General features: G+C 35.7%; 1 protein-coding gene across 6 annotated transcripts in view; it reads right to left on the reverse strand.

Annotated features, from left to right (window-relative positions):
• Window positions 1-25,112, reverse strand: part of toy (twin of eyeless) — a 57,074-nt gene that overhangs the window by 4,379 nt on the left and 27,583 nt on the right. For 4 of the 6 annotated variants that reach the window (XM_053760597.2, XM_053760593.2, XM_053760594.2 and 1 more), the window contains 5 exons: window positions 16,771-16,990; window positions 8,915-9,064; window positions 7,563-7,645; window positions 2,109-2,290; window positions 981-1,141 (listed from right to left, as the gene is read on the reverse strand). In XM_053760597.2, coding sequence (XP_053616572.1) covers window positions 981-1,141; window positions 2,109-2,290; window positions 7,563-7,645; window positions 8,915-9,064; window positions 16,771-16,990 — 796 coding nt within the window. The remainder of the gene's footprint in view (window positions 1-980; window positions 1,142-2,108; window positions 2,291-7,562; window positions 7,646-8,914; window positions 9,065-16,770; window positions 16,991-25,112) is intronic. The other 2 variants (XM_053760596.2, XM_053760598.2) reach the window with 1 other exon arrangement.

Here is a 25,112-nt window from a genome sequence, read left to right on the forward strand (position 1 = left end):
AATCTACAATATTTATGTTTCATGTTTAGGCACTTTTTCAGTGTACCGAAATGCAAATGTTTAATGAAATCTGAAACATTTTCCGCGGATCGTAGGAGGAAATTAGAAAGAAATCACGTCGACGCGATTTCACTATTTGTTAACAAAAGCAGTTCGATATTCAAAATCAATTTAAAAGCCATTTGTAAGGAACAGACAACGGCAAATTCAATCGAAGCATGAGCTCCTATTTTTCCCTGTTTTTCTTTTTATTTTTTTGTTTCCCCATCATGTCGCGGTCTTGTGAGCCAGACGCCCCTTGCTCTTGAGTCAGCGTTTTTTTTTTACATTTTATTACGATGTTGGTAAATATTTTCCGGAGCCTTCCATCTGGGTTTTGTTGATTTTTGTGCATTGAATTCGACGGTGTCTTAAATCGGACTTTTTACTGAATTCAGCAACGCCGTGGAAAATTCTTTGGAAAATTAACCAAACGTTTACTTAAACACCTAATTGACCCAAATTACTCGGCTTCACACGTCTTATTCGCGAACGCGTCAAATTAAATTATCTTATTGTGGCTTTAGTAGTCATCCTGACTACGACAGCTTGGTAGTAAGTTACTAAAAGTAAAATGATGAAAATATTGCAACTTTCGAGTGTTTCTTTGCAACTGCTCGACTTAGCATGGCTTTTTTCATGTTTGCTCACAACGCACCACTACTCTTTTTGTGTTCATGAGCATGTTTCCCTTGCATGTTACACTCTTTCCCTTTTTATCACTAATTGTATCATAGCGATAGGCTTTACAGAACGTGTACTATATTGCTGGTATTCGTCATGGAACATGGTATAATAGTTTACAATGTCGATAAAACCGAAAAAATGCTGGCTTTTTATCGTCAAATGGAATATGCTTCTCAATGGTCTGAAAACTAACAAAGGCGAATTCTATGCTTTGTGGCTGGGGAAGGACACATTGATATGAGAGAGTGTGTTACCAGTGCTGGCGGCGGCTTGGGGCTGGCTGTAGGCGGCGTGCTGCTGGTGAGCGGCAGGCGCTCGGGAGTACCCGCCGCTGCCGAGGACGTCCCCGAACATGTACGGGTATCCTCCGTCTCGCTGCTGCAGACATGACGACGTCAGACCACCCGACATCGAACTGTCGGAAAGCGCACTGTCAATATGGGTTGTGGTGGATGAGAACATGTATTATTAAATATATGTGTGTATAATGTAATAGAAGGTAACTGCTGTTGAAATACTGTCAAAGTTAAGAAACAACGCAGCCATGATATAACAGAAGGCGATAAACATAGATGAGTGTGGGACTTAGTTTAGTGAATTAAACATTAAAATCAGAAGTGGAACGTTTAAATACCAAGTGATTTATAGAATACCTAGATACTACATAGAGAAATCTATTTACACTTTAGTAGATACTTTGTTTAAGTGTTTAGGCGACAAAATGCTCAATAATGTTAAGATAATAAAACTATAGGTTTTCAATTGGCATATGTTATACGTTCCAAAGAGCAGATAATTGCCGATTCCACTTAAAAGACAGGGAAAGGTGTCGGAGAAACGTAAAAAGACAAGACAAAATTTATTCCACGAACGAACTAAAGGGGAAACTTCTCGTTCGACTAAGTTAATTTGCTCCACGACAAAAGCTAAAGCTCGTAGTTCACTATTAAAAATCAATTGGAGTGGAAAGGCGACCTTCGGCACCCAAGTTCGGAGCGTCTCGTCTCGGTGCATTTAGCGGGAAACGCAAGGAGGCGCGACCTTTGCCGGTCGATTTCGCGCGCGATTCCGTTAGTTTCGCCACTTGATGATAGATGGCGTTAGTGCGTTTTACTTCATTGGTTTATTTTTTCTATGGGGGCGATGGAAAATCTATTTAGATATGGGAATTAGCTACCAGGTATATAATACAGTTGACAGATATGTAGAACTATTCAAAGTAAGTAGGTACGTAAAATTATTATAATATTGTACAACAAAATAACACTTAGGTATCTAATAAGAGCATAGGATTACTAATTAAACTTTCAGAGAGGAAAAGCGAGAAAACTCTTACTAGATTCCACTTAGAATTAAAAACAAGCCAAATCATCTTCACTTACCTATAAGAATCTCCCATTGTGGCAATAGGCTGTGGGATAGGGCTGTACATGGAGTTGAAGCCTCCGTTGAGGGGCAGGCGGGGTGCGGGCGGGGCGGGGGGCGACGCAGCCGGCGCGTCTCGACGTTGGCTTCGGAGTTTCTCTTCTCGTCGCCATTTCGCTCGCCGATTCGAAAACCAAACCTAGATTTAAAAAATTCTTTGTTATTCTGTGGCAATATTGGTAGCATTGCTTGGAGATATTCTCATACTCTCTATACTCACATAATTTAAAATTTTTATTGGAATAAAATGGCGCAAAATTTCTTAACATTTTGTTAAACAATCTTATCATTGTATTTTTTAAGTACACTCAGTACCTATCTACTTAAATAATTGAGCTAATATGAATTATTTTAGTTAGTTTTAGTTTAGTTTTTGCAATATAGTTATATGTATTAAACGTTATAATTGGTCGAAAAGACAATAGCGAAGTGTAGTCAACTACTCGTTTGGCACGATCATTTTATTTTGATCGTCAACGTAGTACCAGCACAAAAATATTGCATGTCAGTATAGAATAAAAATATTAATATGAATAACCAGCGATGGCTGCGGGCTGTCTGCTAATTAAGGCTTTTAATAAAGTTAATATACTTGTAATTACACGGGGAAGCCGCACGCCATGCGCGCCGCGCCTGTGGAGAATTATGACGGCATATAACCTCGTTAAATTCATAATCTCACTTTAAAATATGATGTTCAGTCCAATATTTTTTAAATTTCTGTTATGTGATTATCATAAAATAGTTTTTTTATCGCAAATATTTATGAAATATAAAACAGTATTTTTATGAAACGAAATAGTTCTAATCATTCAACTCAATCTCTTAACTGTAAATATTTAGCTCAATTTTACCATTCAAGTTTATTAAAAGCCTCGGCTAAATACTCCAGTCTAAGTTCCTCGACAAAAGTTAACAATTAAAACAGTTGGAGCGCCACAATACTGTGACATTGAATTGCGTGAAACGGGACGCGCTCCGGATGTAGCCCTCACGTGCACGTCACTTCCGACTGTCATGGCGACGACAATATGGCGCCAAAACCTTCCCGTCAACGAAAAGACGAGATAAAGTTAAACATAGCTGTATTGAACTTTATCTCGTCTTTTCGCTGGCGAAGATTTAGAAGATATAAGAAAAGTACTTTTTGGTAGACTTGGATATTTTGAAGTCTAATTATAACAACATAGATTTCTGGGCTAGATTTGAATCACCAATCATACACAATATGTTTTATTGACAGCATTAAGGTTATTTTCATATATGTAAGTTTAATTATAGTTTATCTAATTAATAATTTCAAGTCGAACTAACTGAGAATTAATAATTTAAATTCGAATTAAAAGATTTTACTATATTTTATTAGATCTAGTATATATATATATATATATATATATATATATATATATATATATATATATGTGTCATTATATGTCTAGTAGATATTATGTTCTACTTCTACATATTGCGGAAGATATTCATCATTCCATATACCTACATATTGGAAAAAATATTACGTACTGGGAACTAAAAGATTATTGCGGAAAAGCCGTAGCCTTTGAAAGAGGTTTGGGCCGAGGAGGCAATATGTCATAATATTATTGCTTCGGCCTCTGGTTCGGCAGCGTTCCCGACAATATTTTATTCCAACCCTCGCGACCCTGCGAAAATAGGCAGGGTCGGTTAAGACGGGTACACATTGCGCATAGTTTTAATATGTTTCTTTGGATATCCATTTTTAAATTGATTTATATTGAAGCCTATACGTAGGCAAATTTCTCTTTTGCTAGAATCTATTTTATAAATCTATTTTATATTTGCCTTTGAGGTAAAACTAATAGTTTCCATACCATCAGGACAAAACCGTAACTAGGTACTTAGATACATAGATAATATATATTTTATACAGATTTAGAAATATTGGACACGTTAAGGCAGAAAAATCTTTTTGACATTGTTTTGATATTTTCCTTAACAAATTAATACGCGATAAATAATATACTTAATTCATTTCAACAAAACTATTTAATACCCAGCCTGCGAATAACACCATTTCGCATTCAGAACATCGTATGTCCCAAGCTTAACGCCACAGTAAAATATTATGACGTTTCCTCCTGTCTATGGATATTTTCCCGGCGTGACGTGCCTTTTTCCCGCCTAGCGTTCAGCCCTCATAGTTGCTAAATAAAATTACCGAAGGGTGCTCCTCAAATAGGATTCAACGTAATTTTGTTATATGCCGACAAGTTGGTCGCCCGTAATTGTTTTGGCCGTAATATCGTTTCCCCGTTGGTATATTTAGCTATATTTATTTGTTGACTGTATGAACTTTTTTCATTAGTATTTTCGTAATTATTGTAAGTAACTGGTTGTAGTTAAGAGGCGATGACTCAAAAAAGACGCGTAGGTTATTATAAACAAACAGAGGATTATTTTTAAAATGGTTAGGGGTATTCAAATGTCTATTTAATATTTTGAAATGAGTATAATTTTCAAAGAATACATATTAACTGAAGGTCGCATTGAAAAATACGGAGAGAAAAACAAGATAATTCGAAACATTGTAACGCCACAAAATCTCCGCACTTATTGAAATGTCTAGGGTCAGAGATTTCGACGGAGCCTTATTACGTGAGACACAGAGTCTATTTTCATGGGTGTCAGATGCAAAGAGGTTATGTCGGGTTGGTGGGTGCCAATTTTTCAAAACACACCCCCCTGTGAGCGGAAACGCGGGCCGCTTCCTGTAGGCTCGGGGATCGATACCTCACCCCTCCCTGTTGTGGCTATATCCATGTGGAAATTATTGAGAATTTTAATGGTATTCAGCCACGTCTGGTAAACATTACTGAATTGTAATTATTGTTGTTTGTTGTGAATATTCTGTGTTGTGAAATATCTATAATGGCTTGTGTGATGTTAGATGTTAAGGTAATATATGTATTTGAAAGTGTCAGTAACGGCTTAAAATATAGTTTTAAAATAATGACATATTCGAAATATGGCATTTTTTAACTAATTAATTCGGATTCGAGCAGATAGCGACGATAAGTAGGTTTCATTAACGTTTGGTTTATATTTTCTTCAAGTAGAGCAAATCCGTCACTTATGCCGTCGTAAAGAGTTCTATGACTTGACATGCAGCTGGCTGTATTTTCAAAATTTTAAATCCCTATTGTGGGTCAATCTATAGGCTTATAATAGCTTGTTACAAATTCAGGGCTCAGCCGCAAGGCTAAACTATGAGACCTCTTCGCATTCAGACGTATATCTGACAACGTGAACAGTGCACATCAACCCATTATTCATTGCACATTTGACTATACTACCATGACATAAAGTCTATTGCATGAAATGACTTGTAGTAGGCTGTACTACTGAGCCTTGAACCCGCAACACGTGGTGTCGTCCTCCTGAATACCAATCGGAACTAAGACGGCTAAGCCAAAGTGGGTTTTAACGTTATGTCATAAAGTTGGTTTTAGTTTGTAGTAACAGGAATTTACACTTAGGGCTGTGTTGTAGTGGAAAATCGGTAGTATTTTCAGAAGATATTCAATATTTATTCACACCGTTATATATTTCTGAGAACATGCCTAGAAATTTTGATTGTTATATTTTCTATTCGACGGAGAGAATATTACTTTTTACTGATATCATTTTGTATTATAAGTGAACATTTTGCATAAAAATTTCAAATCTTGAAAATTACAGTTAATTATATTATCTACTGTTAATTAATTATATGCAGGTATAATATATCAATGTTAATGTAAGCGAAATTGACAAACAAATTGACAGTGAAAAACATCCTCTTCAAGCTGATTATTTCATTTTTAATTTCTGGCAACCCTAAAAATACTCGTATGTACTTGTTGACCGTGCGAGGTAACAGCGTATAGCACGTACTTCCACGAATGTTAACGAAGAGCCGTCGAGAGGTTAATGTAAGAGCTTAGCCTCTGTCGACGAAAACAATGTCGCGCCATTTTGTTTTTCTTCTTTTTTTTTCGTGAGGCAACTGCGAAAAGTTTGGTACTTGCCGAGACGGCCGAGGGTCGTAACAGTTGATTGTTAGGTAAATAATGAATGGTTTCTTCTACATGAACAATAAGTAACTGTCATGTGTTCCCTGCATCTTTATTTTGTTAGATTGACTAACAGTGGATCATTTCGAGGCAAATCACTTCGTATATATTCATGCTACATGACGTACCTATTATAAAAAATCCTAATTCATCCATGTAAATAAATTAAGAATGTAGACGAAAAAAAAATTTAAAAGAATATCGCATAATAACATGAGCACTTTCAACTAATTCGATTTATCTCGAATCAGCGTTAAGAGCTTTAAAACATTTAAAAGGTTGCAGTCAAAATTACATTAGGGCATTACAAAACTTGGCAAGACCGGGGCGGTGATAAATGACATTTTAAACTGTTGGCAACATTGCTAACGGATGTTTTTAAATCTTTCCCATGCTCTGCTGCGTAGTTCGGAAGTGTTTGTGCATTTTTGGTTACATTCAAGATGGTGGAAACATTTAATTCAGTTAAACAGTTTTCATTTCCATGTTGTTATTTTATTTTTATTGCATACTATTGAAATACAACAAATATTAAAAAGTTGAATTTGAATTGAAGTTTTGTAAATAGTAGTCACATCTTTAAAGCGACTTCTAAAAATAATAAAGGGAGTCTTAGTTAACAAAGCTGGCATTCCAAAATATATAAAAATAAGTACATAATACATTTTATATAAATTGTCCGATGCGTATATTTGCGATTAGAGCGCCGCCTGGTGGGCTCCCTTGTTTTTTTAGCTTGTTTGTTGAAGACGCATCTACATGCGGCCCGCGCCTACGCAAACAGTGAGTGTAAACACGCCCTTATGAAAGGTTTTATTAAAGCACCCATGTCAATTTTTAGTGGCCTTTATTATGTGTTACCAAATGATTTATTTTTAAAATCCCCTTCATTATTATTTTATAACTGATATTCACGTAAGTAAATGGTCTTTTTTCGTAAATACGTAACAACATAGAACAATGAAATTATGTAACTTATTTTATTATTAAGTTAGTTACTTAGTTCGTAAATTAATGTTAGTACAGTAGTGGTAAAAAACAAAGCACGTGTGTTAGTAGGGCTGGGCCTAAAGTTTCAATTAAATATTGTTAGTATTGTGTTTTATTAGGTAGGTAAAATGGCGTTGCAATTGTAAAAGATCTTTAATTGAAATTGCCAAAAGATAAAGTTGTTACAGCGGGGACATAGACTATGTCTATACAGCCAAGGTATAGACAATAGATTAGTCAGAGAGCCAAATAGGCAAAGGCCGCGAACCCATGCAGCCAAAAACTAGATGATACAACCACCTTACCGCTGTAAACTGGATTTTATTTTACCTGGATACGTGCCTCAGGTAATCCGATCTTTTCTGCTAGTCGTTCGCGAGCGAACACGTCGGGGTAGTGCGTTCTCTCGAACTCTGTAAACGAGGACTGAATTAGAATAAGTTTGACGTAAATTACACGAACCACTGAAGGGAATATAGATTCGCCATTTTGAGAGGTGATAATAGAAATTTTTATTTCCTGATTAATATCACTAACTTAAACTCCATTTGCATGTGAAAAACTGCTATTGATCTTGCTACATATATTTTCCAAGAAATTTCCATAATGCTTAATTTTATATTTACTATTATATTGAGATAATTTCCCTCGCAAACATAACATTTGAACGTCAAACGACCAAACACATTCATGGAATTATTTACTCGTGTTAAATTTTAAAACCGTAATAAGCAGAATTGTAGAAAAACAACGTCATTATTTATCAAAATGCAATAACCTAATACGAAACAGCAATGCAAACATGAAAAACTAAGATTAACGCCGGTCAACACAATAATTGGGCGAGTCGGGAGCTAGCGCAAACACAGGGAACAAATATTTATTTATTTACTAATAACTCTGTTCCCAAACAATAAATAAGATGAAAGGGACTGGAAATAGGTTTATTAGGGCTCCGGGGACCTCTTATGGTGTTGACTTTTTTGACAGTTTGATCTGGTATTATTGGAAATAGTTGGCAGGTACTCGAAATGCTAGAAATGAACTAATTGGCAGACGGATAAGTAAGTTTGTTCTACGAAATCAAAGATATTATACGATAAAAGTTTATGCTTATGCGAATCATAACTATAAATACCTATATGTTTAGCTTATGTACGAATTTTTGTCGAAATTAATATACTTACTTTGGGAGAAATTGTTGTCATTTTCCTCCTAAGTAAGAACAGTAATCAACTGGTCGCGTTGTATTGTTGGATATTTTTCGCATGCCGCCACAACTTTCCTTGAGAATTCCATGATTTTTTTTGGACTAAACTTACTACAAAATTAGCTACCGAGATATAACGACATAATACGTTCATGCAATATCATGTACTTATAGTATAACAAAATCTTGTTAAAGGGCTGTTTCTGCTATAAGAACTTAAAAATGGTGAAATCTGTGATATCATTATCGTATCCATTACAGTCTGTCTTTAGAAAATAAATGAGCGCGTTGTATCCTTATGGCTGGCAACACTGATAGTGTACAGACCAATCTTGACCATTTCATTTGGTTTTGCAAACGCAAAAAAATTTACTCGTTAAAATTTTTTTTATGTATAGACTATACTAATTAAACTGGCGAAATTGGAGTTTAATATTATGACAAAAAACTAAAATAAATTGGTAATAATTACCTTTCTCAAGGCTATCAATCTGGTCGTTGGTGAAGGAAGTCCGGTTCCTCTGCAGCTTCCTCTTCAGTCGTAGCCTCAACTGCGAGTCCTCGTCTCCTGAAGACGCGTGTTCGCTGTTACCATCAGATCCCGCTTCTGATTGGAGGGCGTCTGAGGAGAGTAGGTGTATTGTAGGTTCATAGGTAAAACAAGGTCCGTTACAAAATTTAAAGATTAATATTTAAGCTAAGTAAATATGTTAGTAGGTCACTGTCACCATATGTCGTTTGAAAACACTGACACTGGGGTGTACGGTACACTAACTTGCAAATCAACTTTATAACAAGACAAGATTTCTTTACTTTGTATTAACTCTATTTTTAAAACACGTAATTTTGATTGTATTATTTATAAAGAAACCTTATTAGTTGATATGAAATAAAAGACATAAGATATACTCGAAAGGAATAATCCTAATCGCTGTCATATTTGCAAAATTGACCACTCATAGCGTAATGCCATTAGCAGACAAGTTCGAACATGTTTCGTATTTGTCAGATGTAGGGTTCTTCGTGAACTATCATCGAACAAAACGCTCTTGAAATCGAATGCGTCAGCATTGTACAATTATAGTAAAAATTACAGTCACGTTGGAACGTCCCGTGCTCACATTTCTTCGAAATGAGAGTTCGCTTTATGCTGGATGTAACATTGTACAATTACATTAAAAATTTCGCCATGTTGAACTGTCACGTGGAAACTTTTGTTGGTGCAATGAGATCATGTTATATTGGTCGTTGAGGGTAGGGGTGAAATTAAATGTTACTCGTAATGTCGACAGGCCCTCGGCTAATTGATTAATTTGCTTTATGGTCGGGGCACTTGAGGCCGGTTCGATTCCCCGTCCGGCCCAGTGGGCAGGAATGGTCCACTGTTAGGCAATCTGTCACATTTTCCCGATGATACGCTGTTTAGATGTGGGTATGTGCTTCACGTTTAGCTCTTAGGTTCATTTGCAAACAGGGAGATACTTTGGTGATGGAAGTGCCATACGATCGTAATAAGTAATACAATAAAAAGGCTATGTTTCTTGTGTTTCTCATTGATTTTTCGGTTAACTAATGTAGGTATTTTAGGAATATTACTTATGTGACAAAGATATCCGACAAAATGAATTTTCCTGTTCAGAATTATATTCAAAAATATGCGATTCTGTTTATAAAAATACCCGAACGCAGCATGAAATAAAAAAGCTTTCAACTTTGGCATCGTAATCATACGTCTTGGGTTTTCTCGTAATATATTTGCCCGGGGAGCCAATAAAATTTCCTGTTAGGCTGCAGACATAAATTGTGCCTACATCTAGACTGAGCCTGTTTTCCGAGATGAGTGGGGTTTACGAGATATAAACGCCGGAATTTTACGGTTAATGCTATAATAAGTTAGTAATTTAACTCCTTTGTTAGTTTCTTTTTTAAAGTAAAAATAAACTATTTATTTTTACTTCAAAAAAGAAACATCTTTTTTCTTTGATGAATGACTTCGATAAATTAATAGGCTTTATCGAAGAAAGGCTTCGATAAATATCTATTTATATTTATCATACAAGTTTAAAAACGGTCTATGCGTTCTTGTTGTCCTCCAAAATGAAATGAAAAAGTTCTATAAATAATCGTTACAATTTAAAACGCCTCGATGTCATAACTAAACGCGTTTTTCGATGACATGATTGATGACTTTAGACATGGCTCGCGAAACACGTAGACTTTCCAATCGTTGACAATTTTGATTGATCGCACAGTGTGGCCACGCCCTTAGGCCAGCTGTACAAGACAATATCTTTAGTACAGTATTTACACCATAGATTTACGCACTCATTAGAAGGTACAGGAATGCTGGGTCGTTGAAAAACATCTTATAAAAAGATACTAATTTTTTGGGTGGGAGATGTATTTTCTGGTATAATATTATATAAGATTTTTTAATGTTTATATAAGTACCTTACTTTTCAATGTTTAAATCTACGCTTACCTAAAATATGTATAACCCGATAAAGTACCTATCTCAGTGTGTTTACGGCCTTCGATACAACGTGATGTTGAAGTATCAGATTACATTTTAACAAATAAACTAATTTTTGAAATTTGCTTAACATTTATTATTTTTGATAAAAATATTTACCAAATAAATAAGATATTGTGGACTTTCAATAAAACAAACCTCATTAGTGTCGTTTTAAAGAATCGGCCATTACAAAAGTAGCCCTTTGAACAAGTTTGTAAGGGAATACTTTCCATCTAACAATCATTTTTTTAACTCAGTCCGGAATATAAAGAAAAAAATCATAAAAAAACTGCTCGAGATGTCGGCTCTTAGCCACAATTCCACCAATAACGATCTACAAATGATTGAAGAGAAAACTTCCTTGAGGCTTCGGGAGGCGAAACAAAAAATACATAAGAGAAAATAATAGTAGGAAAATAAAGGAGCGAAATAAAAGTGGGGGCGGTGAAAAAATTGGAGAAAATAAGCACAAAGGGGAAGAAAGTCGGGAGATAAGGCGGAATTGGAGTAAGCGGGGCGAGCGAGGCGGGGGCGATCGCTCGATTATGTGAGATCGATACTGTCACTCACGGACCGCGGCTTGACCGACCGCGTATCGGAAAGATAATCGATGTATCGATTACGCCGATTTCGAACGTTCCAATTGTATTTATTCAATAGTGCTCTGTTGGCGTTGAATTTTGTGGGCGTTTTAGGATTATCTCAGTCGTTTTTGAAGCGGTAGTGACTTGTGACAAGATTGCTATTGGCATTATGTTTAGTTGTCAACGTGTTAAACTTTATACTTTATCAATATATGAGCTAGCAAATATATCTATTCAAATAGGTACCTGATTAAATAGTTCTGCATTATTTGACGAAAATAAAATGATGTTACAATAAAAATAAAAAGTGGTAAGAAGCAAAAACTTACTAAACAAAAATAGATGGTGCTGTTAAAAGTTTGACGTCTGCATCTGTATGACCCTCCTCCTTCCAAATGGTTGAACCTATATTAATCTAGTTTACTTTGTTTGAAAGGTGATGAAATCGAAAATGCTCATGATATCTGGGTTTCTGTCCATATTGAATTTATTAATTACCACGTCGTTGTCGCTTATGACTTGGGTCGATGCTAAAAAGGACGCGGCCGAATAAGCGAGAGTCAAATAATTTATTACGCATCCGAAACCAAATACTCAAATGCCTGGCGCCATTTTAAAATGTTTAGATTTTGTTGGCTAGTGCTCGCGGTTTCGCCTGCTTGTGCTGATATGTCTACTATGTTATCAGGTTGTTTTGCTCACGTTTTTACGCATAAGTATACCTATAGGAAGCACTATAAAACAAGGCTGGTATTTTTTTGTGATCTAAAAAAATTCCTTTTTCAAAGCCTATATATCCATCCCAACTGTTAGGCCCTCCATTTTTTGCTTCCATAACTCTCGAAAAAAATATGTACATATTTACCTAATTATATTGTATACTATCTTAATGCAAAACAACGTATGATAAATATACATATCATTCGATTTGCCATATTAAAATGCGATCAGAAGTGGGGCTAACACATTGTAAAAATTTTTAATTAAAATGTGTTATTCGCAATTGCACCATAAAACAAATAATACAGCTTGTAATAAACACTGCAATAATTGCCATCGTATAATCAAAGACATGTCATGGGGATGCCCCCTAATCACCCGACCACTTAAAGCCCCGTCCCCACTAGGGCCATCGAAATTACTTAACTGGGGGTTTCTTTTATTTTTATTATTCTGCGCCAATTGCCTTAATACATGATCTCATGGGATGTTTGGGTGTTGTCATATTTGGTGTTAAACTGTTTATTATGGTATTCGTATTTATTAGGTACGATTAATGTGTTTCGTAAAAAGAAATTATGAAATTTTTGATGTTGTATCAGGTATGTATACAAATAAATCTAAGTCGGATTTATTTTCAAGGCTTTTGCTTGTTTCACTAGATTGAACTTATATCATAGTATGAATTGTTCAGTAGAATAACTCTTACAAGTTTGATTGTATCTATGTATGTAATTAATATCTAATCTATGTATGTAAAGTTATATGTATGTAATTACAGCAACACGTTTTCCCCTTACTGAGTAGACAGAATTAAGAGTCGCGATATAACTACCACATGTATATAAAGAATTCAATTTTATAAAAGTGAAAATAGGTGCCTGAGATGAAAGAATCAATGCATAAAAATCCTTTTTGTTTCCCACTTCATAATAGGCACTCGTGCTAACCGATCAATTACAAATAGCGGGCTATTGATACACAATTAAACTATTATAGCCCATATTACAAGCCAGGAAGGCCGACACGTGACATGGCCAAGGGCTCTTGATTTTAGCCGATTGATATGAGCCTCTTCGGGAATTCAATTTAAAATTGCATTGTTTTGCGTGATTGCGTTGCGTTTTATAAATTGAGCATTAAAGTGCGAATATTTTATGTGATTAAAAAGTGTACATTTTGCAATTACATATTATTTCATTGTGAAATTTTAATTTATTTCACAATTTTGAACATAATTTTCTACGTGTGAGCGCTACATACAACAATCCTAGAATGATTTTGGACGTACGTCAAAGTACTCAAAGTTCCACAGTATGCAAACAGTGCAGAGCACCAGTCTACCAATAATAAGCCGCAGCTTATTAGCTCGCCACAGTCGAACCCGCAGTCCACGTGTGTGGCAGTCTGATTATTTACTAATATTGTCTCATTGTCAACTGATTTCGGTTTAGGGCTGTTACACAACATTTGGTCTTCTATTGAATTTCATAAAGATCAATTAAAGAACTATAGATTCTTCCAAATTGGTCCGGGAGCAATGGAAAAACACAAATAACTTCAATCAAGAGAAAGGGGAAACTTCAGGTAATAAGGCTAGCAATCTGCCACTATTTCAGAATCTCGACCCCACTAATAAGCGCGCCGTCTAGCTAAACGTGGCCTTCAAGTGTCGCGACTCTTCACTTGAGTTTCTACTCCGTAAAGGATAAAGTCGTGATAGTGTGTATTGTCTAGCTAACTCTGGGCTTCGATGCTCAACGGGTGAAGGAACAGGAATACGCTCATTATGCGTAGTGCGGCTTTGTTATTTACATCTCAACATCGCGTCAACTCGCAGTGAGATGCAGCTAACCAATCACAGTGTATGATACACTGACGCAACAAAAACCACACCGCAATGTGATTGGTTCATTGCGTCTCACTTCGAATCCGATTCGATGGTGAGAAATGAAACGCAAACTCCTAAGATGAGAGAGAAAGTGTATGTCTAAGCTAAAAAATATGATATGGGTGGTAGCGATAACTAGATATATTTTTGCTAATGTCAATTGACTTATAAACTGCAATATGAAAAATAATAAGTATGTAATAACAATTTATTTCAGTACGAGCTAAGCTGTCAATTGCGAACATACCTTTGTTTTTAGTTCAAAAAGGCAACGTTGATTTTGTTTTTATGTCCATTTCCGTAACATTGATTTCAACCGCTGATGCGTGAACAAAATTTTGCGTTGAATTTTAAATATTTTGGAGAGTATTGCAAATTTTTACATTTAGGCATCGAATTCAATTCAAGCAATAGTCAGTACTTGCTTTGTTATTTCATGATTTTAAGTGTCATGATTTCATGTAAAAAAATGTAGTTCATTATTAGTTTCAAGACCCGACAAATTACATTATATAAATACTTACTCTCTCATCTTCACATATTCCTGATTGCGTTCGAGACAGTGACGCTGTGAAGCACGGGGTCAGCGTAAAAAATAACCTTAAAATGTTGACGATTCAGCTGTGGTGTTACAATCCGCCGTCTGTATGCCCTCCTTGGGAATGCTTTTATTACCTGTCCGCTGCCTATAGGCTATATGTCCCTTAGTCGCCTCGTATGATATCCACGGGAGAATATGAAGTGGTCCTAATATTAGGGCGGAACCACACTGTACCGAAATTTAGTTAATTTATATGCACTAAACATGGTAAAAATATAATATTTTTACAAATCGTCGTAAATAAATTAATACTAAAACTGGCTAAGCCAGCTAATATAGTTTCTATCGCTTTGAACGTTCAACATAAAGCCTGTGTATAAGCCATTTAATATTTATTTACATAAAACGAAAGTGACTTCCCCCGAGAATCGAATTTGTGACTGAATGTCGCGTTCGGAGTTAATTAAGCCGTCCAGAAAATGTACAACTTATACTTCATTCACGACATTGAACCTTATTCTATGGGCTATTGATGCGATAATTGATTGATTCGATTGTCTTGAGAACCTTACTGCTCATGGATTAATTAAAACTGAAAACAATTCAGCACTGATTTGGAAGTAGACGCAAAATAATATACTTATCGGAAATTATTCTAACTATTGTGATGTAACTATTATTGTTGCCTTTCAGCTAAGGGACTATGTTTCCCTTAGTCGCCTCGTACGACATTTATAGGAGGAAATGAAGTGGTCTTATACTAAGCGGTGGTGGTGTAATGGTTAAGACCCCCGCCTGTGGATCGAAAGGTCCCAGGTTCGAATCCTACTCGTGCCACATGAGTTTGTATACTAATCTGACTCATGTATGGTAGTTTTCATCGAACACCACTTGCTTCCGGTGGAAGGAAAAACATCGTGAGGAAACCTGCACACTTGTTGATTATTACCTTGTGTGTAAAATGGAGAAGGCAATGGCAAACCACTCCATTAATAATGCCAAGAAAGTTTTTACGTGTGATTTATTCCATGTAATGACCACGACCCTCAGCCATGAGGAATACGACTATGAAGAAGAAGATACTAAGACGAAAACCATATGCTGAAATAAAACCAAAGCTCATAACTAAGTACAAAATGACTGATAAGAGTTCTAAGCAGAGATGGTTTATTCCCGGCCAAAAACTTTTATGCCCAGGCTTAAACCCATCTTTGGTTCTAAGTCTGCATCAACAGACTAAAAACACAAAGGACATAATCTGGCCACGCGCCGCAACAAAGAGGTGTTTGGGAAGACACCCCCCCACCAAGAAGGGGGGAGGGGGCTGTTATATTTCTAAGTAAACTTTGACAAGTATACTTTGAATTTTTGCTTACAGGAAAATGTTTTGGACGAATATTGTTGTTTGGACGAATAATGTAAGTAAAAAAGTAACGTTTAAGTAGTTTTAGAAGTAGGACACGAAATACAATGAGAAAAATGTCAGACACGGTTCTCTGTGAGAAGAACCCTATTTTTCACCGTCTTCAGACGCGACGACACAAAAAGGAACAATGCTTCGACACCCTGCATTATGTGCTACAGTGTACTGCCTCTTGCCGAGGTGAAATTCTGTTTGACCGACTTCGTGTTGCAAATATACTTCTGTCGGTCTTATTCTAAAACATGTCTAAAGTTAACTTTATCCATATTCACTGGGCAAACAATTCGTATCATCAATTTACAAAATTGAAACTCACAATTTTAAATGTCTGTGAAATAGCTTTAGCGAAATTAATACACACTTTATCCAGTCCAGAATTAAAAATTATTAACAACTAGAAAAAAGAAAATGTCATTTAAGGCACGTGACATCGTAAAATTAAAGGTTGTGGTGTGTTTAACCAGTGTTTTACTTTAGACATTGTTTTGTCTTGTCTGTCGACTATTACTCTAGATATGAGAGGTTTTTTCAGAATTCATCTGGAAAATGTTGTAAGTTTTATATCAATCAGTATGCACTTCCTCACGATGAGAGGCGACGTTTTCTTTTGCCGGAAGCAAAAGAAAAGTATAACGTGGAAAATTAAAACCTTACCTCGTTTGTGCTCTTCAGAGTTCGTCCTATTCAACTGAGGCGGTAAAGGGGCAGGTATGGCCGGCGCCGCGGGGGCAGTCGGTAACCCCGGGTACCACCAGCCCGTGGCCGCTTGGCCGTTGAACATGCGCAGTTTCTCGTACACACTGTCGTTTTGCGCCGACGCAGCTTGTTCTTTTTGCGACGCCAGATTGCGGAGCACTCGGTTTATTGATGATACCTGAGTATTACGTCCCAATTAGTATATTATTTAGATTTCATAGTTAGGTAATTTTTGGATGTTATTTTTTTGGGTCGACTTTATATATTTAATAGTAGGTATACGTAGGTATTTATAACCTGTCAAATTGTAAACCTATTCAGTGTATTTTTATAACCATCTGACCTCAGAGTTTTCTGGATCATGGAGTAAAAAAAAATTAAGTATTTTTTATTTATTTAAATAAGTACAAATCTATATTTTAAAAATAATTCAAGTGTACTCTGCCTTAACAGAAATGCAAATCATAATAAGTTTAACTTTAAATATCTCTAATCTAATTCTCATCCTCGTCTAAGAATCTCGAGTTAAACTTAGTAAATAGCGTTACATACCTAATTCATTCCTATCTACATTTAAACAACTATCTAATGGGAAACAAATTGCCAAACAACCCTCCCTTTAAAATGAACACGTGTAATTTAAAATCTAATATGATTACTAAATTCCAATCGGGAGGCTCAAAGGGACACAGATTAGGGCATCCCCCCCTCGCGCCCCGCAGGCCTAAAAACCCCAATATCTATCTACTTTCACGAAAAAGCACGCATGCGTAAAAACCTGACTCACACAAATATAGACTATGTATGCCCATTTTAACACGTACCCTGCGTAGTAGATGGGTGTATCTAGGTATAATATCTGTTTTCTTGTTGCTATTGGCAACGGGGATGTATTTTTCCGTGTGCGGGAAAGCCCGGTGGGGATGATAGGGGATGATTTCTGTTTGGACGGGTACAAACGAACAAAACGCAAATTTCTTTGAGTAGAAATGTGGCGATTAAATGTTTTGCAATGTTTTTTTATATCACGAAGATTATTAATATACAAATGGCGTGGAAAATATCATCTTAAAATACTGTTTACTATTTTTTATAATTATAGATGTTACCTTTAAATCAATGGGTGATATTTTTGGAGCTAGATGATAATTCATCTATAGAATAATAACGTAACCATTTATAGTTATAAAAATAAATAAATAAATATATTAGGACAAATCACACAGACTTGTGTTATGGGATACTAACTCAACGATAATATATTTTATACATAGATACATATATAGATAAACATCCAAGACCCAGGCCAATCAGAAAAAGATCATTTTCCATCATGACCCGACCGGGGATCGAACCCGGGACCTCTCGGTTCATTGGCAAGAACTTTACCACTGCGCCACGAGGTCGTCAACAATATAGAAGCGTGAAGAAAATAAATATATGCAATTTGTGTTTGGAACGTTTATTTTTTTTATTTCTATAAACAGGACTAGCGGCCCGCACCGGTTTTGCAAAGGTGTAATATGCATGTTATATACATTTAAGCCATCCTCTTGTATATGAAAAAAAACTAGCATCGAAATTCGTTGCATAGTTTTAAATATCTCAGCAATACATAAGAACAGACAGACAGGTGGTAACGTGGATAACGACTTTGTTTTATACTATATAATTTTCCACAATTCTATATAGTAAGGCCATAATTTACTTGGAAAGATACATACATATATGTACAAGCTACAAACACCCAACTATAAACAAAAGCCGCTCGCATAAAACCCGCGTACCACGAAATAGATTTTATCGGGAAAGCGCGCGAATGTAACGTCGAATTAATCCCATGTTCGCTAATGGAAGATAATGTACGAAGGCCAGGTGCGATGGAAAACGTGTAAAACTGAGCATTCCAAACTCCGGACGAAATAAAAGTACTATAAGACAATAATAGACAAGGAAATGTTGCACATTACATAATACAAAGGATTTTCACATTAATCATCACTACATAATATAAAACTGTATGCTTAGATCTTTAAAAATACGCAACGGATTTTGATGCGAGTTTCTTATTAGATAGTGTGATTCAAGAGAAAGGTTTGGCTGTAAAATTTATTATGGCTTTGCCCGAGCGAAATCGGGGCAGGTCACTAGTAAAGAATAAGTAATGAACACGCATGTAGCATACGACGTTTTTCAATACACTTGAATCCGAGACCTGAGGGGCTTAGTGCGGGTTTGCATTTCACATCTCATCGAAATATATTTTTCTTTTATTATGATCGATTCGAAGTGAGACGCAGCGAACCATTCACATTACAGAGTGGTTGTCGTTGCGTCAAATTTGTTTTTGACAATCGGGACAAGTATTGTACCTATGCATAAGTTCTTTAGATAAAAATGAACATTGCCCAAACTCGATGTAAGTGGGGCCAGCTAGCTGCAAGTGCTCGACCCTAAGACTATCATGGCCCGGCGATTTCCCTCTTATTTATAATTCTAATTGTGTTCGAAACTTGTTTAGCAGAGAACCTAACATCCAAGTTCACACAACGCAGCGCCCGGAGTGTCAGCATCGGGCACATGCGACGAGGCGTTCGCCATCAATCGCCAACCTTCTCGGTATTAAAAATAAATTATGTATTGGTATACGTATGTAATAATTAAATAATCTAATCAGCCGTTAGTATCTAATATTATCTAATCCTTTAGCGTGAGAAAGGCTACTTAATTACAAAAAACTTGTTTATCTATATCTGTATATGTCACCTGTTAAATCTGAATAGATAGATCTAACCAATCACATTTATTCTAATTAGACGATAAAAATCCTTTTCTAATTCGAAAACCGAAATTAGAAATACAAACATCCATAGTCCAATAGGGTTGTGCATTTCAAACTTGATTCTGTTCTTGACAGCTCTATGGCCAATCAGATAGGTTCGCCAAAAAGATAAAGTGCGGCGTATATACACGGTCCTATTAGAATTTTAAAGGATTTATTTTTTGCTTGAATATATTATTCAAAGTGGTTTTATGTCATCAACATTCAATGATGTAATTTTGATAACGACTTTTTCGTAACAAGATGATGATGACTTTTTATTCTAAATATCTAATACAACCTGCTGTGAGCAGCGTTATTCAAAAGATTACTTACCTATATTTGAATGTCATTGTTTTCTCCGAAATGGCGTAATAATTTTGACGAATTCTTGTATTTATAAGTCAGATTCGTCTTCCGAGTAACGTAACTAGATACGTTATTATAACACTATAACACCCATTTTGGTTACGTAGGAAAGTTTTGGCAACGGAAAAACTCTCACTATCTTTCTAAACGCATACCTATGTTTACATAAAGTACAAAATTATATTTAAGTTTAAATTATTTTAAGTAAAATGTTTAAGTTTTATACTTAATAAATAATAATAAATGTACAAATGTTGGAAATATTATTTAGTTAAAATGTACAAAATTTAAAAAAATGTACTGCTTTTCACTATACTAAAAAGGGGGCACGTGTCGTTTAAAAAATGAGGTTAACTCATTTTTTGTAACGTTACATAGATCAGGGTATTTGTTCAGATGTCATTATTTGAAGAATCGGCCGGCTAATCGCGCGTCCTCTCGCGTTATTACGCAAGAATGCGTGCAGCTGTTGTTTTTTATTTTATTTTTTATCAAACGCTGAGTTTGTACAATTTGTTGCGCTAATTGGCTTTGCGTATCGCATTAATGTCTTTAGTTTTATCAGAATACGGTAATTTTACATCGACGTTGGGTGTCGTCGTTACATCGACTGTATGTCGTTTATCGCTATATTCCGCAGTGGTATGTAAATATACCTACATACCACTTTGACGTTGTATCCGGATTTCAGTTAGTAAAACAATGTACTATACCGTGAAAAAAAAATGTTATAAATCACTATACTATAAACTCTCTATAAACTTTATAGTAAAATGATTAATTATAACAAAAAAAATATCAGTGAAATGAAAATTTTTGTATAGGTACCTATAACAAAATAACGTTGATGATGATGAAGTCCGATCGATTTCGGTCATCGCGACAACTTTAAAATAATGTTACAAAAATATCGAAGCTTATTTTTTTTATATTCTCGGCACAGAACGTTGTATATTGACTTACGCCTTTTTACCACTAGGGTTCCCGAATTGGTGTCCAGCGATGTGTGTAAAGGGTCTGAAACTTTCGACAGTTTTAGACGGGGCGAGCGTGTATGGGGGGCTTTAAACAAGATTTTTTAAATATGGACGTTAACGCAGCTGCCTAACAATTTTTCGAAAATAAATATTGACTCTTGGTTAATTACAGTTGCATTGTGTCTCATTTGGAAAAAGAAATAGATAGCTTTTAATAATGTCAATTTATTTTAGAGGCGAAACGAAATTATTGTTTAATTAGAAAAATACGCTAGTTCTATATTATTATATTTTTAAATTATAATTACTATAATAAATAGTATTACTAACAAGAACATTAGTTGTGGACAAAAATATACATGCAAGCAGTATCAAGTATTGTAGGTGTTAAAAAGGGGATTCAACTTTTTCCTTATTTATTCGTCGCGGTTACTAAGTTTTGCAAATAGTAATTTATATAACTACATTTACAACGTTACTTTTAAAATTAAAATTACCTCTTTGGACATAGAGTGTGAATTGAAGCTTAAAAGTTAACCGTTGGCAATGACGCGTATCTTCCGTAATAAGATATCTCTCTTTCGACGAGCAACGCCGGGTGCGAACACTAAGCAACAGACCGGAACGTAATTATGTTCAAAAAATTGTGATTTTAGGCAGAATAAAATACTTTTAAAAAACTGGTTATATGGGTGTGTTACTTTTTTCTGAATTTTACCCGAATTCAATTATTGTAAACTTTTAAATATTTTATGTTGTAAATGTTTACTATACCTACGATACAACCGGATGAGCTTGGAAGGATTTTCAAGAGTCAACATGCTAACTACAAACGTTTTGACCAAGAAGTTTATCAACAACTCCCAAGTACCGTGGTGTTCTATCAACATCTAGCGACACTTTAACGTTTAAAGTTGTACTCGTCCACAGATAAAATCAGAACATGTAAAATGTAATTAAAAGCGAAGGTATCAAGTTTCGCAGTGATAGCGGCCCAATAGATCATTTCTGTGCGCGGGCGTTCCCGCGTCAGTTTGACAGATGACATGTGTCACCGCGCGCGCTCATTACCTCACGATAGATCATCTAGCAAGCGATAGTGTTAGAGATCCACCGGCGTTGGTGGTCCGTTTTGAAATTGGAACGTTTACCCATTTTAAATTTATTAGTGATGGATTGTTGGACTTTGGAACTTATTTTACTTTTTCTGACCGGCCAGGGTTTTTTTCAGATATTTGAAAAATACTTCTAAAAATAGTAAGAAAGAAGAAAATATGTGGATGAATGTCCTGCCCTTTTACCCACTTTAATTTAACCGTTTACCAAATCCAATCGCAATTATCTAAATGCCTTATCTAAAAAGATCACAACAATCCAACAGGCACGTCAATAGAGACCCTATACTATAAGCCATTTCTATACACTTTTCCACGTCTATTCAACATCAAACCGATACCTACGAGATATCCGGACAAAAACCATTACGATGAATACAAATTCCGCCGGTAGGGGGCGCGATGCCGGCGAATTAGACTTACTATTACGTCATTGGTATTATCTATAAACATTTTAACGTACTACGCGCTTAACCCGCGGAGACCCAGGGTCGATTCCCCGGTGAAAAGCGGTTTCAGATTGGGGTAGCTTTTGGTTAGGGGAACATTTTTTGCAATTCTCTGAGGGCGCCGAGATTGGATAGTTTGCTCATGGAGCTTTCACCAAGTTCATTATGCCTGTTAAATTGTTGTCGGTGATTTTGGTTGAAGTGGTTGTTTCATTTTTCCATTGTGTAATCGAAAACATTAGTGAAAACTATTTTTTTCTACTAAAAATGAAAATAAAATCTGAATGAAGCGAAAATCTTATTTCCTAAAACGTTACATAATCGTTTCGACCACGTTCCAATACCGCACGTTGTAAAACTATCTCCAGTTACAACCGTTTTGCGTGTAACGAAAATGAAACCTCTCTACATAGGGCTACATAATACACGCTATACGAAGCCTCGAAAATGCTCCTCGGTAGCATTTTGGCGGTGTCAGGTAACGCTGGCCCACTGTGCGCCCGCTCGATCGAACTCATTCTAAATTTAAATTAGGTGTCTCCAAATCGTATTTAACGGTGCTTGGCTGCTGTTTCGAGAGTTCGATTTTTGAATCGTGTCTTGCGGTTTAATTTACACTGTTGCTTTCATGCACAGTGAGCGTTTTATCTGCTTAGTGCGTTCTAGTTTCAAGGTGTTGAGTATTTATATAACGTGTTGTTGTGGTACTTCCTTGGATTTCGCAACAATGTAACAAGTTGGTGTTTTTGTTCACTTATTTCAATAATGCCTATTGACTGCTACCTTTACCAACAGGTATATATTTATTACGTAGAGTCTTTATGTTACAAAGTATAGTAATAATAATTTTAAAAAAAATAACTACTTCGATTTCATACTTATATCTTCGTATTATTTAAGAGTTTTAGATAAAATAAACAACATGTACAAAATACAAACCAATAAAACCTTTAGCAACTTTAATATTGTAACATTTCTATAAATATCGGCAGACTTGGGCCCGTCAATTCCTGTGCCATCATAAGCACTTGACGTTAATCCGAGAGGGCTAGATGCAGATCTTTACGGTGTTCTCATAAGTGCGAGGGGGACAACAAATGTTCTGAGCATTCACGCGGAAATGTGGAATTATAGTATAAGGCTTGAGAGGAAGAATGACGTATGTGAAGCGGCCGGGCGTGAGTCCGCCGCTCCAAATGGTAAATTTTATTTGTCAACTTTGTTGAAAGAGTGAACAGCATCTTTTAAATGCTTTTCCTATCGCCCTGTGAGCCTGTGACTATGTCGTTTTGTATTTTGATTTTTGTCACTCAACATTTTATGAATTGCTTATAGGTATTACCGCCGGTTTTGATTTAAATTTAAAATCAAGAAAATTTTATTGACTATAATTTTCTTTAGTTTCTTCTTAGATCATTTTTTTTAAATTTTTGGAAATCTTCTTTTAAGTAGGTCCAAACGTAGGCTTCACAGTTTTGACAGTACTTTGCGTACCTAGGTACGTATTTATATAAAAGTACCTTTATTTGGTTAAGTATCTGATGTTGTATTTTTATGATAGCGCTAGTTAAGTACATGAGGCAGATTTTAAAAACATTTTATTTATTTTATAATTTGATGGTGAACCTTCATGTCATGACATCTTAACTAAACTATTACACATTTTAAAATGCTGAATTAATTCAGCTGCTTAAGCATATAAAAATTAAAAACAGATTGAATATACATATTGAAATACATGTGTGTGGTGTGACTTTAACAAAACGAAAGCCTCGGCCAACGAGGCCCACTTACACCGTTCTTCCGCCGAGCAGTAATCGATTGTTCCACGTATTTTTGTCCGCTTTCAGTTGGTAAGAAACATCACGCCCATTCGACCGTTATGACTAGGCGACGCAACGCACGGTAAACACCCCTCTCCCTCTAACATACGTGTAAGTGTATCCCTGTTCCGCTCACCTATTTGCCCAGTGGGCCGAATGCGTAGGTACGACAGTCATAAAAATAGCCCCTTTGGCGCCGAATCTTCTAGGGGTATTTCGATTTTGCCCGGCGAGGGGTGGACTACGTAGAGGTATTTATGATTAGTTATAGAGGTGTTTTATCTGACGTCTGTTACAGGCGCGATCGTGATACGTTATGGAATTTTATTCCCCTTGGGCGGAAGTGACGACGTCAAGATAGGTACTTTAGATGCTTACGTGCCTTGTTTAAGTAAGTATAAATACTTTATACTTAGAAGAGATACGGATGTAAGAAAAATACTAACAGTGCAGATTTAAAAACTTTTTACTTTAAAGCATCAAGTAATTACTAGTTAGTGCAATCCTTCAAATTTAAAAGATATCAAAATTATTGACTTCAAAAAGCGAAATTTTACATCTCAAATATAATTAAATATTGACTCATTGCAGAGTTGCGTTAATCCTGTATAATACAAATTGGCTATTAAAAACACAATAAATCTTCGTACCATATCAGCTTTCGTGTTACAATTTGCACAAAACGGTCATGATTCCACAAAACCAAGGATGCGACACTACACACACAAAAACTTTGGAACACGGAG

Source organism: Plodia interpunctella, chromosome 20 (genome assembly GCF_027563975.2).
Source record: "Plodia interpunctella isolate USDA-ARS_2022_Savannah chromosome 20, ilPloInte3.2, whole genome shotgun sequence".
NCBI classification, from domain to species: Eukaryota; Metazoa; Arthropoda; class Insecta; order Lepidoptera; family Pyralidae; genus Plodia; species Plodia interpunctella.